The sequence below is a fragment of the Pteropus medius genome, unplaced genomic scaffold (assembly GCF_902729225.1).
Source record: "Pteropus medius unplaced genomic scaffold, Ma_sr-lr_union100, whole genome shotgun sequence".
Lineage (NCBI taxonomy): Eukaryota > Metazoa > Chordata > Mammalia > Chiroptera > Pteropodidae > Pteropus > Pteropus medius.
In genome coordinates this window covers 6,180,141-6,197,287 of record NW_024354502.1, presented here as the reverse complement: position 1 = coordinate 6,197,287, position 17,147 = coordinate 6,180,141, and the positions used below count along the sequence as shown (strand labels likewise).

At 31.7% G+C, this 17,147-nt stretch overlaps 1 protein-coding gene across 2 annotated transcripts in view; it reads left to right on the top strand.

Moving 5' to 3' along the window:
* The first annotated feature begins 1,451 nt into the window (after positions 1 to 1,451).
* MTBP (MDM2 binding protein) overlaps positions 1,452 to 17,147 on the top strand; it is a 59,164-nt gene continuing 43,468 nt past the window's right edge. For both annotated transcript variants that reach the window (XM_039853701.1, XM_039853700.1), the window contains exons 1-9: positions 1,452 to 1,603; positions 1,699 to 1,847; positions 3,427 to 3,485; positions 4,834 to 4,978; positions 6,005 to 6,122; positions 7,971 to 8,105; positions 9,751 to 9,845; positions 10,636 to 10,708; positions 14,525 to 14,642. In XM_039853701.1, the coding sequence (XP_039709635.1) occupies positions 4,842 to 4,978; positions 6,005 to 6,122; positions 7,971 to 8,105; positions 9,751 to 9,845; positions 10,636 to 10,708; positions 14,525 to 14,642 (676 nt within the window). In that variant the 5' untranslated portion in view covers positions 1,452 to 1,603; positions 1,699 to 1,847; positions 3,427 to 3,485; positions 4,834 to 4,841. The remainder of the gene's footprint in view (positions 1,604 to 1,698; positions 1,848 to 3,426; positions 3,486 to 4,833; positions 4,979 to 6,004; positions 6,123 to 7,970; positions 8,106 to 9,750; positions 9,846 to 10,635; positions 10,709 to 14,524; positions 14,643 to 17,147) is intronic.

Sequence of the window (17,147 nt, the reverse complement as noted above, 5' to 3'; positions counted from 1 at the left end):
AAAGCGAAAATGGTTTGTAAAATGTGGCTGCACAGTGTCTGGAAGTCAAAAGGCAGAGTAGGGCTGGAGATGCAGGATACAGAATCATCAATACATAGATGTTGGTTCAAGCCATGAGAAGGAATGGGATTGCTTATGGATACTGAGGAGAGCAGAAAATCTCAAAGTGAATCCCGTATTTAAAGGAACTGAATACCAGTTTTTAAAGGAAGGAAAAGGAGTGACCAGAAAGATAGATTCCACAGAAGCCAAGTATTTTAAAGAGAAAGTAGTCAAATGTGTCATTTTTGCTTCCTTTCTTCCTCTTATTTTGAGATGTCAGGTAACAACAGAACTAAAAAGTCTTAGAATTAGTAACATGTTAGTTATTGGCTACTTCAGAGAGTTTAGTTTCAGTGGCAGATTGTAAACAAAAAGACAAATTGAAATGGATTTGGTGGGAAGTAGAAAAGGTGATGAAGAAATCAGTAAAGACAGTCAAATATAGACAGTGTTTTCAGAAAGTTTATCCTTGAAGAAGAGAAAAGAAAGAAGTAACTGGAAAAGGGAGGTGAATTTAAAGAAGATCCTTCTAAAAAAAATTTGAGAGATAGGCGTGCAAATTTAAATGCTAATAGGAAGGAACTGACAAATGGGCAGAAATTGAAGATACAAGAAATATAATCGGTGGCCTGGGCTCTCAATGTAAGTTTGAAGGATGACCTTGAATTAGAAGGGCAGTGCCTCTGACCTGTTAACAGGAAGGAAAGAGGAAAGGCTTAATGGGAATGCAAGTAGGGACATATATTTGTTGATAGAATGTTATGGGAATTACTACCTAAAATGGTTTCTATTTTCTTAAGGAAATGAGAGGTAAAGTCTTCTGCTGAGATTGTTGGCAGAAAGTGTTAAGAGGCATAAGTTAGCTTCCATAAGTTAAGCCTCTGTTACCACATTTTTCCTTCTCCCTCCTTTGAATCTAATTTCTAAGCATTGCTCTAAATTATTCGTGATTCTTTGACGCGCACCCTGGGGTGACCCTTAATTTCGTATCCTAGTGTGATATTCTAGTCTCCAAGAAGGGCATCTTCCTTATCATAGGTTATAGTTACTCTATAATTCCTCCTCCCTTTTTAGCCAGGCCAAACCAGACCTTCACAGTCTTTGAAGAGAGAATCGTTGTCACTGAAATGACTTGCATGGTTTTGTGTGACTCAGTAGTAATTGAGTGTGTGTATTTTTCAACATCTTTGTGGTAGATTTTAGTGTTTGAAATGACAAATTAATAATATGGATTTTGAGCTGTGATGAACTAGACCACAGTATTCATGGCGAGTGAATAATTTTGCTGTTTTGGCAGATTGTTCTGTTTAGATTTGTAATAGAGATTCTTAAAAGATCTGTCTCTATAATGTATGTCTATATATGTATAAAACTCGAAAAACTATATAAAATATCAAAATTATATATTTTTCTAAGTATATATAAGATGCTATAACATCTTATGTATGATATGCTTTTCTTCTAATAAGTGTGACTTTGTTTTCAAGCCTGTTCAGTAGGCGGTATACCTGGTTCCAAGAAGTGGTTCTTTGCAGTGCAGGCCATATGTAGAATTTATCAGGTAATATAAATAAAAAAATAATCATTCATGAATGTCTTTGTTAATATAAATAATTCCATGAACTCATCATTTAATGCAGTCTTTCGATATATTAGTTTTGTAGTTCAGACTGGGAAGAGATACATTTTGGTGTGGAAAAAGATGAAATTGAAGATATTCTTCAAAGAAATATCGAAGAATGTTTAAGTGCTGTGGAGTGTTTTGAGGATGAAGATAGTAGCAGGGAATCATTATCTTTGGCTGAGTATGCTTATATGCTTTTTATAATATCTTTAAATATTTAACATTGGATAGTATTTTAGCTATAGAATAAAAATTAGATTTTTAGCTATAGTAAGGTAATTTTAGTTAATTGAAATTTCAGCTCTCCATTTTGGAAGCCATTAGGCAGTTTGGGCCTTTTATTTGAATAAAATTATTTAAAGTGCAAAAATTGGTATCAAAATATTAAACTTAAGCTTACGTAATTGTAGGAATCATAAAAAAATGGTATTTTAATTAATATGTCACTTTATTAAAGATAAATTCTGTCTGATTTATATTTTAAGAGCTTGACTAGAAACTTTATTTAAGGTTAATAGCTGACGTTCAAACCAAAGTGTCATTTTCATTTTGCTATTTGAAGCTGAAGTATATGATTTTTTTCAATTTATATGTATTCTTAGCATTTCAGACACCTTTGAAATCTGTAAGGTTTTTGAGGATTATATAAATGACTGATTCACTTTTAAGTTTTTTGAATTATGGTACAATGTATATATTGATCCAGGTGATATAAATTGTGATAATTTTTTTCTTCATGAAATATCCAATCTCTGACTCATAATTAATACCTTTAATTTTAGTCTTCCATAATATTTCATAACAAATCACTTGTTTGTTTTAACATTCATATATTATAATAATTCTATAAATTGCTAAAGACCTAAAAAGTTCAATTTTCCCATTTTCAAATCATATATATTTGTACTGATTAATGAAGGGAGATGTAGAATGGTGGAAAAATATTGAGCCAGGGCCAGTAGAGGTGATCTGTAGTTATATGATCTTGGGCTGGTCACCTAACTTCTCTGGTTTTTTGTTTTTTCATCTATATAGTTGTTGAAATCCTTTTAGATGATTTTCAAGGTGCCGTCCAGCCTTACAGCTTGTATTATTTTATATGTTTTCCCACCACTATTAAAAGATGAGTGTAAAAGTAATTTTAGTAAGCGATCTAATAATTATTTCCACAAGAGGGAGCTTGAAAACTATACCATAAGATGCTTCAAGCTTTTTAGACAATGATGATTTTATAATAAATGGCTTAAGTACCTTTATGTTATATAGTAAACTACTTTGAGAAAAAAAGAATTCATCATATAGATAAAAGTAATAGATTTTGAAGAATTGGAGGAGAGCATCTTATATTCCCATCAAGGCTGTTATGTGCCATTCAGAGAAAAGCAGTATCCTTTATTAAACACTTAGCAATACCTTTTAGGATGCTTGGTCTATTAGTTATTATTTATATTTAATATACTAGATATAATTTAGGGAGTTTTTCTATGTTTTTTTTTTTTGTTTTGGGGTATGACTGAGAATTTGAACTCAGGGTTTTAATCCTGGCTTCCACACTTACTAATTATGTAATTTTAAGAAAATTATTTAAAATGAGAACTGTGATAATATTATGGTAGTATCATGGATTGTCATGAGGATTAGATAAGATAGTGCATGTAACATACTTAACGTCTGGCACATCGATCCATTAATATTGCCTTTATGATTAGATGTAATGTGTATGTAGGTTTCTTTTTTTCTAACTTATCCTTTTATTTTAGTCTGTATGAAGAATCTGCAGAAAATTTGCATCAGCTATCAGACAAACTTCCTGCTCCTGGTAATATATTATGACTGCTTTTAATAATTTGTATCTTATACTTTCTGTGAATGATGATAAATTCAGTCTTTATGCTTGGGTTGTCACTTTTAACTTTGAAATTCAAAATGAAAAATAATTTCTTAATCTAGATAATTTGGATAATATTCTTTTGCTCTGTGAAGTCACTATACATGTTGTCAAATATAAAAATTGTGTAGCGATTGAAGCCTTTACTCAGCCTTTTTTAAACAGAACCTATTTTTTTTTTCCTATAACAGAAAACATATTTTGTGAATACTGCATCATACCAGTCTTAAAACTGTTCTTCTTGTCTTAAATTCATCTTTCTTCATGTTTATGAAGTAGGTAGAATCTATAGCTTGGTACAATTTGGCATCTACAAATACTTTCGAAGAGCTTTCTTTGAATATTTTCATTATTGAAGGTCATTTATTAAGCAGATATTTGTTGTGTTTTGTATGTCATGCATTTGTACTAGGAGCTAAGTATACAGTGGTGAGTAAAGCATATGTGATTACCAGGAAAGACTCTAGAGCTCACAGTCTAATCTTTATATTCAAGATCATATTTTAGTATAAAAGATCTCACATGGAAATAACTGAATACAGAGATAAAAATGTCAGTTTTTAAATAAAATGTGTCAAGTTTAAAATATGTCCTGCAAATATACAGTTGCTATTTTGGCAAATTATAATACTTTCATTATCAAATTTTTATTTGGTTTCTGTTTTATTTTGATTGTTCTGGTTCTTCAGAACAATTTATAATTGTGAATTTATAACAATTGTGAATTTATAATAATTGTGAATTTACAATTTTATAAAATTTAAAGTTTCATGAAGTTATCCTTTCTCAGGAACTAATGATATCAGTATAATTGAGTTTTCTGAGTGTTTGTGCTTTAAAAAGAGAAATAATTTGTTTGAACATTATAATTTTTACTAATTCATTCCCTTTTGTATAACAAAGTTAAGTATAGAAAAATGTAAATAAATTGCACAGTTTTTTTTTTTTCTGTTCAGTTCAACAATAGCATCGATGTTCTCAAGAGCAATGTGTGTAATCAACCACTGGTGCATAATTGACAAGTAATTGTGATATAGCTCATTGTTTTCTGGCATATGCTAGCTCTTTCAAGACACCATGGCTTTAAATCAAATGATGAACATTATAAATTTTTGAGCTCCTAAAGATGCATATTGTTTTGAAGAATTTCAGAAATTAAAGTTAAAATTCTCCTTTATCTTCTAGATAAAGATAAAATTCAGTTGTTCAGGGTACTATTTTGAGACATTTCAGATCTGACATTTAAAAAAAATACAAAAATGCCTTTTTCTCTTTCTAGGTAGAGCAATGATAGATATAATACTGCTGCCCCCTGACAAAGATCTTCCTAAATTAAAAGACTGTTTACCTACTGTTGGAGCATTAAAACATTTAAAGGAATGGTATTCAGCAAAAATTACTATAGCAGGAAATCACTGTGAAATGTAAGCATCTTTGTTCATATTCGACTACGGTTTTTGTTTTTATAATATGCTATCCTGTTTTTAGCAGACTCGGCATTTGAAAAAATTTTACTGTGACAAGATAGTTTTTAAATTATACTGTGATTGGAGATTTATCTATTGAGAGGAATCTAGATTTTTCTATTTTATACTTATATTTATGAGATGTTGAAGTTTTTAGTAAATATTATCAGTGCTCTTTATAACTGTTATTGAGCATTCTACAAACACACTATATGCTTTTAAATAGGCTTATATTGTCCATTGAGCACCGTGATGAATACCGTGGATAGATAGGTGTATACACTGGATCTGTAATATCATATTCATTTTTTTTTGTTTTGTGTGCCATGTAGAAATAAATATATACTGTTGTATTTTATGACATTTTAGTAAGAATCAATTGTTTATCAGTTTGATTATTAAATTGATTATTAAATAAGTGTTCAAATTGTATTTATTAACTTTATAATATTTTTCATTCAACAAGTGTTTATTGAGCACTAATTTCATGCCGAGCACAGCAGCAGATCCTGGTGAATTAAGAGAGTGAGATTTGATCTTTATCATCGAAGTAAGAGAGAAACAGGAATGCTAATAGCCATGATAGTCTGTGATAAGTGCATATGGATTTCCATACAGAGATGTATGGAAGCAATTTAGGAGGTCGGTTCTCTTTTTTAAGATAAGGAATCGCATTGAATTTCTGTGTTTGTGTGGTGTGTCTCTGACACACTTAAACCAATAAATAGTCAGAGGAAAGTCTATTTCTTCATCTGTAGTATTAAAGGTAATTTACTCTTAATTCATGGGGATGTTGGGGTTAAATGAACACGTGATAGCAACTTACGTTGACTTAGTTGGGTATTCTATAAAATTTTTAAAAGTAGGTAAAAGCAGCGATATAAAATTTGCATGTTTTGCCTATTAGGCTCATAATTAACTATAAGCTTTAAATCTAGGTAAAATATAAATCCTATATTTAATTATCATAACTTTTATTTATAGAAATTGTCAGAAAATTGCAGAATACCTTTCTGCTAATGTTGTATCTTTAGAAGACCTTGGAAATGCTATCGATTCAAAGGAGTTATGGAGGGGAAAGATTCAGATATGGGAAAGAAAGGTAAGTGGCTTTCCCAGTTATAGTTTTCAAAGCATGCCTTTCAACTTTATTTACTACACAGATCGTTTAAACGAATCTTGATGAAAGTGTACCATATAAAGATGTTTTAGAATAGCACTTTGGACATAGAACTTTCTGTGATAATGGAAATGTTCCACATATGTACTAATACAATAAATAGCCCGCTAGCCTCAGATTGCTAGTGAACACTTTGTATGTGACTATTTCACCCAAAGAACTGAATTTTTAACTTTATTTTATTTTAATTAATTTTAATTAAATTTATTTTACTTTAGTCACTGTGATTATGTTTTGGACACTGCAGATCTAGAATGTAATATTCTTTTAAAACATAGAATTTGGCATCAGTTGAGTTCATGTTGTTTATCCAAGCTGCTTCATATTATTACGTGTGTAGGAAAACTGCTTGGAACACATTCTCTTACCTGTAATACCACTGTAGGTGACCTCTGCCCTCTACTCATCAGTTCTCTCATGTTGAACAATTGTTTTTAACCTTGCTAGACCCCAGATTTCTCAACTACAAAGATGAGAATATTAGATTAGTTGGACCCCTCTGGTCTTCAGTTTCTCTGAGGTTCCAGTTCTCTTTGTTCTCTTACTATGAATGAACATTTGGTGGTTTTTATAAGGTGTGTCCATGTAGAAATAAGTGTTCCTAGAATTTCATGTATTTTTGTACGTAGAAAAACTAAAACCAGGTTCCTTGATATTTTTTCAGGGCGACACGGGAGCATGAGTGGCCCTTATGTTCCTATTAAGGGTTTATTGCACTGATGACTAGACTTTTTCCTTTTTCAAGTCACACTTAATAATGGTGTAATAAAACCTCTAAAAAGACAATAGGAATTAATGTGGCTGGGTCTTTCTTATTGATTTAAATCCTGTCTCTTCCCTATCTTTGGAAGGTAAAATCTACAGGTAAACTTTTCTACAGTGGTTTTAATGTAAATACACCATGTAGCTACTGGAAGAGTACAACATACAATTACCTAGGAGAATTGCTTTTGTATGTTTTCTGCGTATATACAAACAAATAGTGGCGAGTTCTTTTCATGTGATTCTCTTATTCTTTTCTGAATAGGAAATTAAATGTCTGTATCTCCATAGTATGCATTTAAAACTCGAAATCACTTTTTTTTTTTATTCACGGAGAGTTGATTTTAGCCTGGAAGTGTTGTAGTGATAAAAACATAGATTCTGGAGTTAGATTGCCTGCATTCAAATCCCAACTCTATTTCTTGCTAGTGTCATGTGGCATGTTGTGTAATATTTAGCCTTTTGGTGTAACAGTTGTCTTCACCTGTAAGATAGGAATAATAGTAGTTCCTATCTCAGAGATTTTTATGAAGATTCAATTATTTCAAGCACAAAGTAACCACTCAATAAGTCTTAGCTATCATTGTCATTCCCGTTGCTATTGTTAGCACCCCTGCTGTAATGACTTCTGCAGGAATTAATCTTTTCATCAACAGCTTCTGTTGTTGCATGAACAAGTTCTGTTCTTGCAGAACTTCCAGACTGGTAGGAAGCCAGGTATTGAACAAGTATGTGTAAAGGAGGTTGTTTGGTTCTGTGGTTGCATAGAATGAGCTTGGTATACTCTTGTGGGCTGGTAAAGGGCCAAAGAGAGCTTTTCATGAAAAATTCATGTGTAAGTTGAAGTAAGAAGGCTGTGTACATAAATGGAAGACCCACATTTTGAGCTAAGGAAAAGAAGATAACTTTACAGAGGGTTTTTCTCTCTACTTTTACATTGCAATAACATGTATTAATCTTTGTAGCTTTATTCATGTCTGTAATGATGTTCTCTTGGTTTCTTTTCAGTTTGGATTTGAAATTAGTTTTCCTGAATTTTGTTTAAAGGGAGTCACACCTAAGAATTTTAGTGCGTCTAACTTAAATACTTGCTTTCTTGACAAAAAGATAATACCATCAAAGGATAAGACTATTTTGCCAAAGGTAATTAATCTATGTTTAATTATTTTTGCAACTATCTGTTTGTACACATTTTTGTTTCTGAGATATGTTTGAACCTTCAATTAACATTTACTAATATATATGCTTAAGGGTGCTCACTCGAAAAATTTTATTATAATTGTAATAAAGGCTTACACTGTACTGTGTTGTCAGCATTGAATGTTGGCAAAATGGTTTAGATTTAAAAAAAAATTTTTTTTAAATGAAATGATCATACCTTTAGATCATTACAGACCTGAAACTATCTTTGTCTTGGACTTTGTTATGTGACCTTTCTAAGACTCAGTTTGGAGAGAGTATGATCTAGTGGAAAGAGAACAGGCTTTGATTGGGTAGACCTGGTTTGAAACCAGACTCTGTACCTATGCAATATTGTAACCTTAGGTAGATTGATTAACTGATTTGTGAAATGGAGACAATAATAACACACTTATCTTACAAAGTTATTATGAGGGTAAATGAAGTGAGAGATTAGCATCTGATACAGTACCTGATATATGCTTCATTTATAATTTTAAAAAGTTCTTGTTCCATATTGCCATAGATTTATTCTTAAAATGCAAGTAACTATAAAGTATAATAAATAAAAAGAATTTAATTGGATTTTTTACATTGGAAAACTAACATAACAAGAGGTATTTATATAGAATCACTTTAGAAATTCACTTTAAAAGATCTAATTCAAGAATGTGCAAAACATAATAGGTAATGATGTCCAATTGATGGATAATATTTTCTGATCAACAGGTAGTATAAAAAAGGACATATTTCTAGTACAAACACATTTCCCAGTAGTTGTTCAGAATTGCTTACTTTAAGTAACTTACCATGGCCATCTTTCACAGGACTATTACATTTTTTTGTAAAGATTCGAAACATAAAATCGATGACCTCAACTTCTCATCTTTGATAGTACACCATTTAAGTATGAATAATGTATCTAATTTTTGCTGCTATTGAAAAGAATCTTAATGCACAACCTCTTCAATAAATGGAAGTCTCTCTCTCCTTCTTTCTCTCTCCCCTTCTCTGCCTCCCTCCCTCTCTCTCACTCCTACTCATTCATATGGTGAAATTACTCAGCTTTCTGTGTTTAAAACTCCGTGTAATTTCCTCATGATGTGTTCCCTTTTCTTTGCCCATCTTGTGAAGCACTCCAGCACCAACTCTTAAAGTACCTGTTCTTCATTAGCTCACTCTGAATTTAGTTTTTGGCTCTACCCAAAGAAATACTGCAATTTTATTTCTCTGAGTGGAACTTCTCTGTTAATAAGCACTCTTGGCTTCACTAGTTCTCTTGGGTCACATGTCTGTCTTGCTGAAGATAAACATTGAAGGTTGAGAACTCTTGTTCTTTGTTGATTGCCTCTTTCTATAGCACTCATTTTCTTCCTGTTAAAACTTTTTTCAGTTACTAAGAAATCTCCTTGTCTCTACTCTGAGAAGTAGAAATGAACGGGAAGAAGCCTTTGTATGCTATAGAGGATTAAATGTTTGGTTTACATAATGTGTAAATACCTGCTTTTTAATATTCATTTTAAAGTTTTAAACCCTAATCATTAATTTGTTCACTTTGACTTTATTTATAGTGTTTTGAAATATTGCATAATTTCAATTTCTTTTCTAGATTTTCCACTATTACGGCCCTGCATTAGAATTTGTGCAGATGATAAAATTATCAGATCTACCTTCCTGCTATATGTCAGACATTGAATTTGAATTGTATCCTTTCATTTACATCTTCATGTAAGATTACATTTTCTGTGTCAGGTGGAGTGTTTCCTGGTACCACTCCACATGTAAATGTTTAACCATCTTTTTTTTTTTTAAATAATATTCAGTATATTTTTCTTTTCAATTGTGTAAAGAGAAGTTCTACAACTTGTAAGAAAACATCTCCCTCGAGTACTATATTTATACTTCTGGACTAGGCAGATTTCCTGGTATTGCTACTTATTGATTATGGGCTAGAGAGGAGGGAGAATATTAGGAATATGTGGAGAAAAGCAGTAATTTATATATTCCTGAACGTTCAGATGTTTCTCTTGCCATCAGGATGGATATGTCTGTTCACTGTATCTTTTTATATACTTAAGTAGATATAAATGCTATCACATATCTGCACATACTCAATATACTTAAAACTCTCTTAAGAAAATATATCTAAGAATTTTTAGAAATACATCTAAGAACAGAACACTTTGTATAAAAAGATATTGTTGGCTGGAAATGGAACACTGGCATGATGTTCTTGAATTTTTGTTTAGAAGTTACGATTTTATAAACCTCTTGTTCTGATAGTTTATAGTAATGCTATTCATAGTCATACTATTTCTTGGTGTATTTTCAGAATCAGAAAAATAATTATCCTTAAATAAAGGAGTAATTGTGAATTGCTACAGTTAAAATTTTAAACACTTTAAGCACCTCGTGAATTGGAGAACCACTTACATTAGGAAGTAGAATTCTCTCACAGTTACTATTCCATCATTTCTTTAACTCATCAGTACAGAGGAATGACTAAAAACAGTACCAAGAAGAATTCCATGTTGCTGTTGGAGCAGATTTCTTCTCTGTGTGGCAAGGTAGAGAAGGTTTTTTTGGTTTTGTTTTAATTTAATATTTAAGAATGTGTGAGACAAGGGAATGTAGTCTGCGAATCTATTTTGCACGATGATTTGGTTTCTTTAATATAGCATGATTTTAGTCCTCATTTATATTAAGATACCTTGAACTTTTCCTAGTAACCCCAAAGTCCTCTGTAAACCTGAAGTAGTGTTTTGTTTTTTACAATAGATTTAAAAAAATAAGCTTCATGACTGGTAATTGCGTTAAAAATTTAAAATTTTAGGGCACATTAGATTATTGTTAACCTATTCCTTCAACATCTGATTTCAATTCTGAGAGAAGATAGTCATATATCTACATTATCCATTTCGTGGTAGGACAGGTGGGTGCAAGTGAGAAAACTTTCTAAAGCTTCACTGAATTATCATTTGTAAGTTTTCAATTTTTCTTTCTTAATTCTGATAGCGTTTAGGAGATTTGTAGCTATTTCAGTATATATCGCACACACATACACACATATATAATGATTGGATAAATTGGTATATTTAAAAAATTTTTAACTACAACATAAAGAGTTTTAAGTGACATCATCTATCCAAAGTTAAGTGTAGTTTTTAATAGGAAAACTAAAAGTGCTTTTCTTCCTGCTTATTTGTTCAACTGCTGTGTTCTATGAAAACAACTTTTAGTGCACAAAATATTTATTGGCAATATTTACATAACATTTTCTTATTGTTTTAACAACAAAATACTGTTATCAAACAATTCTGCTGGGAGAAAAATGATTATTATAATTACAGTTCCCCCATAGCGCTATAATCAAATCTTGGTTATAATTCCTTGAAAAAATTGATAAGGGAAATATGATTTTGGCCTTAAGATGCTTGACTATATGGTAACATAAAATTTTGGCTTTCAACCTCTTTTATCTATGAAATCGTTTTTGAATTGTGCACTATTTATTTGATGAAAGGGCTTTTGAAAGAACAGCCTGAAGTATAATATTAACCTGTGTTTTCATCCTCTATAGAATACCTAGCATATTAAATGTTGAAATTTTAAATTTTATCTTTTTTTATTTATCCAACATATGTCCTACTCTGTGCCAAGCACTGCACTAGATTTTAGGGACCCATGGATAGATTGTATAGATGAAGACTATCTCGTGGAACTTACATTTTGGTAGAAAAAATAGAAAATAAATCATGAGAACAATGAAGAAAATAAGCAGACCGAAATAGGATGATCAGGTAGAGGGCCTACTTTAAACACAGACTAGTAAGATGATACATCTCTACAGAAATGTGTACACAGAAGTCTTGTGAAGTACCGTAGTTTAAAAAAAAGACCACAAGACAAAAATCACTAAGAATTAAAAAAAAACCTTCATCCATTTAGTGATTGAAGACAGGCAACACTAATCCTAGAAGCTAGCTAAAGTATTGATAGCTTTAATATTGTATTTTCAATTGTTTTAAATTTTTTGTATTAAGATTGTCATTTTTATGCTTCTTGGACAATTGCTGTAAAATAGGATATACTTAATCAGTAAGGGACAAATAAATGGAACTTTGTATATGTTTCTACTTTAATGCAGCAAAAGAGATAATTTTTAGAAACATGCATTATGTAATTTAGCTAATATATCTCTGTGAAGCAATTCGTTTTCATTTACTTAGTCTCTTACACTTTTGGAAAAACATAGTTTTGAATTGCATGCTCATTCCTTGAAATAATTCTGCTGTTTTATAACTTGGTTTATTTATTAAACATTAATTGTGTGTGTGTGTGTGTGGGTGGGGGACTTCCTGCTATATACCAGGTGCTTATTTCAGGAGGAAATAACGTGGACAAGGTCTCCCCTGGGGAAGTTTTCATAGTGCTTAGATTCTAGGGATTTCTGTGATCCTATGTCAATTTTGGAGCTTAACCAGAAAAAATGTGTGATTATCTTCGAATAAAAATAAAAGTCTTTTAGAGTAAAGCTTATTTTCTTAGATTAGACAAGATAGGAGTGTTAGGGAACCGTGATATCTACTAATCAGATGACCAGGAAATATTTTTTTGAAAGAGGAGAATTTGCAGGACTAGAAACATGATTGCCGTGGTGCCTGCTCGTTTGGGGTGAGTGCCTACTGAAAAGATTGAATCGAGGTATTGAAATTCAGATTTGAAATGTTATTTGGCTTTAAATTCTAGAGGTAGAATGATAACCTAAAAGGATCATTCTCAAGTCTCTCAGAGTCTCCCTAATGATTAGTGTGTAAGAACAAGTTATTACAATCCAAGTTTGTATGACTGCCCTATAAACAACTGACAAATTTATTTTATAGGGAATTATAGCTTATAGGATTTAGAAATATTTATTTTCATATTGGTAGCAAATGCTTAATAAAAAATAGTCTATCTCAAAAATGTGGTCACATCTTTGGCTGTAGTGGATCAGGACACATTTATATCAGGCTATAAGTTATACATTGAACTGCATTTAGCATCTCTGAATTGGTAAGCTGTAACTATAATTATAACAATTATGTAATTGTTAAGCTCTAACTGGGCCCTGATCTAGTAACTCACATTACAAACTCACATTACAGCCTTATCTACACTTTGGGTCATACTATTTTGCCATACATTTGGGACTATGAAGTCTTATTTATGTAAGAATGAAGAACTAGGATTTAGTGTCTAGAAAATTACACATGTATATTTTATACTTAAGAATTATTTTCCATTGCTAAATATTTTTATTTTTAATGTCTAATGCTCAACTATGTAGAATAATTTGACTTTAAATTTTAAAAAAGTTTATAACTATAATAATAAAGAAAAATTACCATATTTAATTTTACCATTTTTATTTTTCTTCTAATATACTTATTTTCTTATCTATTAATTAAGAATACATCAGTAAAAGTAATAAATAGCAATAAAACTAGTACACTAATGTATTTAGTATCACATATCTCATGCAACCCTCCCGCCTACGTAGGACAATTAAAAGAGATTTTGTGTTGGATTTGAGCTCTTTGGCAAATGCTCTGCCTAAATTTCCGCAAAGTTTTGTTGGTTTTTTTTCAAAAGATATTTATTGGGATGTGCTGACTTGTAGATTATGTTGTAAAATAACTGACAAAATGTCGCTTTCAGAGTTGCGCTTTGATTTATTCAGTACTTAGTCAAACTGATAATTTAAATATATTATGGTAGTTTTTTGGAGACAAATATTTAATAAACATCTGTATGCCGAGCTCAGGGAATACAGAGATGAATGAATTGAGTTTGCTCATAAATCAGTCAGAAGCTGCTGTTCATCTGGCGTATGATTCATGGTTTCTCTGCACGTTATACCTATTAACATTAAATCTCTGATTTCTAGGAACAAAAATTTTGAAATTGCCTTCCAAATTATTCTAATTTTGATGCCAGAATGGTAATTTATCTAATCAAAGGGTTATAAAATTATGGCTTAGTATGACAGAATCTTTTGATGATAGAATCCCTGGCCTCTCATTAGTTTGCAGATATACAAATAAATTACATTCATAACCTGAACTTGAAGCAAATATCGTGAGTAACAAGGTTTTGGAGATAGATAACCCAGTGGAAACGGGATGTGTATAGTTTTGAAGAACATTCTCTATTTTTATTGTCTGTTTTTTTTTTTGTTTGTTTTTGTTTTTGTTTTTTAGTTTTTATAGTGGGTGTTTTGGGAGAGAGCATTACTACATGCATGTTTTATAGGTGAAATATGAGTGGAAAATTGCCAGATGATACTATTTAAGAATTACTCTCAATGTGTAGTCACTAAAAATATTTTCTGCTTTATCCAGGTTGGTGCTCTTTTTGTATTGCCATGTACTGTCAGTAACATACTTATTCCACCTCCCAACCAACTCAGCTCAAGAAAATGGAAAGAGTATGTAGCTAAAAAGCCTAAGACAATCAGTGGTAAGTAGTAAATCTCTAAGTGGTTTTAATGGTACAACATAGATATGTATTTTTTAAATTCGAAATGGAGATAATATTTCTTTATGAGAAAATATTACTACCGATTAAGAAGGACCCACATCATTTTAAGATTTTTTTATTATCTCTAACATCCTACTGTAACATAAAATATATCAACCTTATTAAAAAATAAGGCAGAACTAAAGGCAGAACTTTTAGTTAATTAGATAGTTAATTTTATTGAACATGGATTTCTTAGAGATAGTTCAGGAATACAATTTGTAAAAATGAAGTGGTTAATTTATTATATGGTATATTAAAAAACAAAGTTGTGATTACTGTTTTCTGAAGAAATTAGTAGAACTTATTTCACAGCTTAATTATATGCTATACAGCGTTCTAAGTACTTTAGAAATTTTGATCCATTTAATTTTTATAGTAGCCCTATAAACTTATTTTTTGCTCATTTAACAGCTGATGAATTTGGGGCTTGGAGAAGTTGGAGAACTATTATAACTGGCAGAATCTTGAAGTGGAGAACTCTTATAACTGGCTCCACCAGTTAATAGCTCTGTAACTTCTCCAAGGATTTGAACCCAGGCTCTGTGCTCTTAATCAGGACATTGCGTTGCTTCTCTAATAATCTGTTACAGTCAAGATTCCATTGTAAAAATGAAACCTTAATTTCTGTTATAATCAGATTATTTAAATCCAAACCTTAGTTTTTTATAAGGTAATTATGAAGCTCAGATTTTTAGTTACTTGCCCATAGCCACATAGCTAAAGTGTGTTTCTTTATAGTTTGCTTCAGTGTAAATTCTTTTTCTAAATCGGACAATAATTTGTTTAAATTATTTTTGAGCTTACAGTTAGTTTTTGTGACCCACGATATGATGGGACTAAAGAATTGGAATCGAGACATATCTACCTGGATTGTTCTAGAAGAATTCTCTAGAAATACCCCAGTGTCCTTAGAAATACAATTTTACAATCAGTGGCCTACATATGGGAAATAGGTGAGGAACTGAAATCCATTTTAATGTTGAATTTGAAATACAGATAATATCTACGTGGACGTTTTAATCTATAGAGTTTGAAATTTAGATTTATATCTCTAGAGAGTGGTCAGGGCTGGAGATTTAGATTTCAAGTTGACCAGCTATTTTGTTTATCTATTTTAAAACAAACTACCCTAAAGTTAAGTGGCTTAAAAGAGCAAATACTGTTTGCTCACAGTTCTACAATCTGAGGTAGGTTCGGCTGGGAGGGTCTTCTACCCGTCTCACCAGACACAGCAAGAACAGCTGTGTTTCTCTCTCCGTGTGGTCCCAGAGCCTTTCCTTGTGTGGTTTCTTCATGCGATCTCTGCAGCAGGAAGTTTTACCTGGTGCCTCAAGACTCCAAAATGTGCAAAGTCAAAGCTGCCAGGACTTTTTAAGGCAGTCCCAGAATTGGCCTAGTGTCACTTCTGTTGTATTCTATTATTTAAAGCTCCTCACAAGAATGACCTAGATTCAAGGGAGAGGTGACTATGTAAGAGTGTGAATGCTGGGAAGCCACTAAAGTAAAAGCCTACCGTTGGTATATACAGGTAGCAGTCGAAGCCTTAGGAGTGGTTGGAAAAAACCCATACAGACGTGCCTGGAGAAGAGCGCTAAGGACAGGGTTCTTAGAGATACCTGAATTTAAGATATAAGTGGAGGAAAAGTTAGGAGATGATTTAGTTAATGGTAGACAGAAGACCCTAGAGAGTTATAATCGTTAACATCAACGTCCAAATATCATTTATGACATGACAAAGAGTATGGTGCAAAGTGTAGGAAATAAAGCGAAGTCAAACTGGGTCACTGCACTTGAGAAAGTACATGCATGTTTTTATTTGTTTGGGAAATTTATAGTCAAACGAGGAAGGCACTATGGAAAATCATTATAAATCTGTTTAGCCGACAGTGTGAAGGTGAAGTGTATGACCTAACATAGCCTTAAGAATTCAGGAAGGCTTCCTGGAGGAAGAGACATTGTTAATACAGATTATTGCACTGCTAGTGCATGAAAACATGCAGCTTTAACCCTTCTCAGCGCCTCACAAGGAATAAATGTTTACCTGATGATTTTGACAGATGCTCAAAGTCAGAAATAGATTTGCTGGGGTCAGTTTCACTTGTACTGCATCAGAGTCAGTTTCACTTATACTGCATTAAATCATGGGATAATATTTATCTATTTCTCAACGTTACATATATTAAAACTTATTAAAATGAATTGAACATTAACATTTCCTAACTAAAATTGAGTGTGCTCTGGGCAGCCTATTATTTATTTTTTCTGTTGTAACTTTTTCCAAGGTAATTTACTGATTTAGAACTTATTCTTAATTTAGCTGTGTGTGTGTGTGTGTGTGTGTGTTTTATGAGTTCATTACAACTCTAAGAAAATACCTTACTGTGTGGCTTAATTTGAGGTTTTAAAATTATAACCACTTGAAATTTCAGGATTAATTTTGGT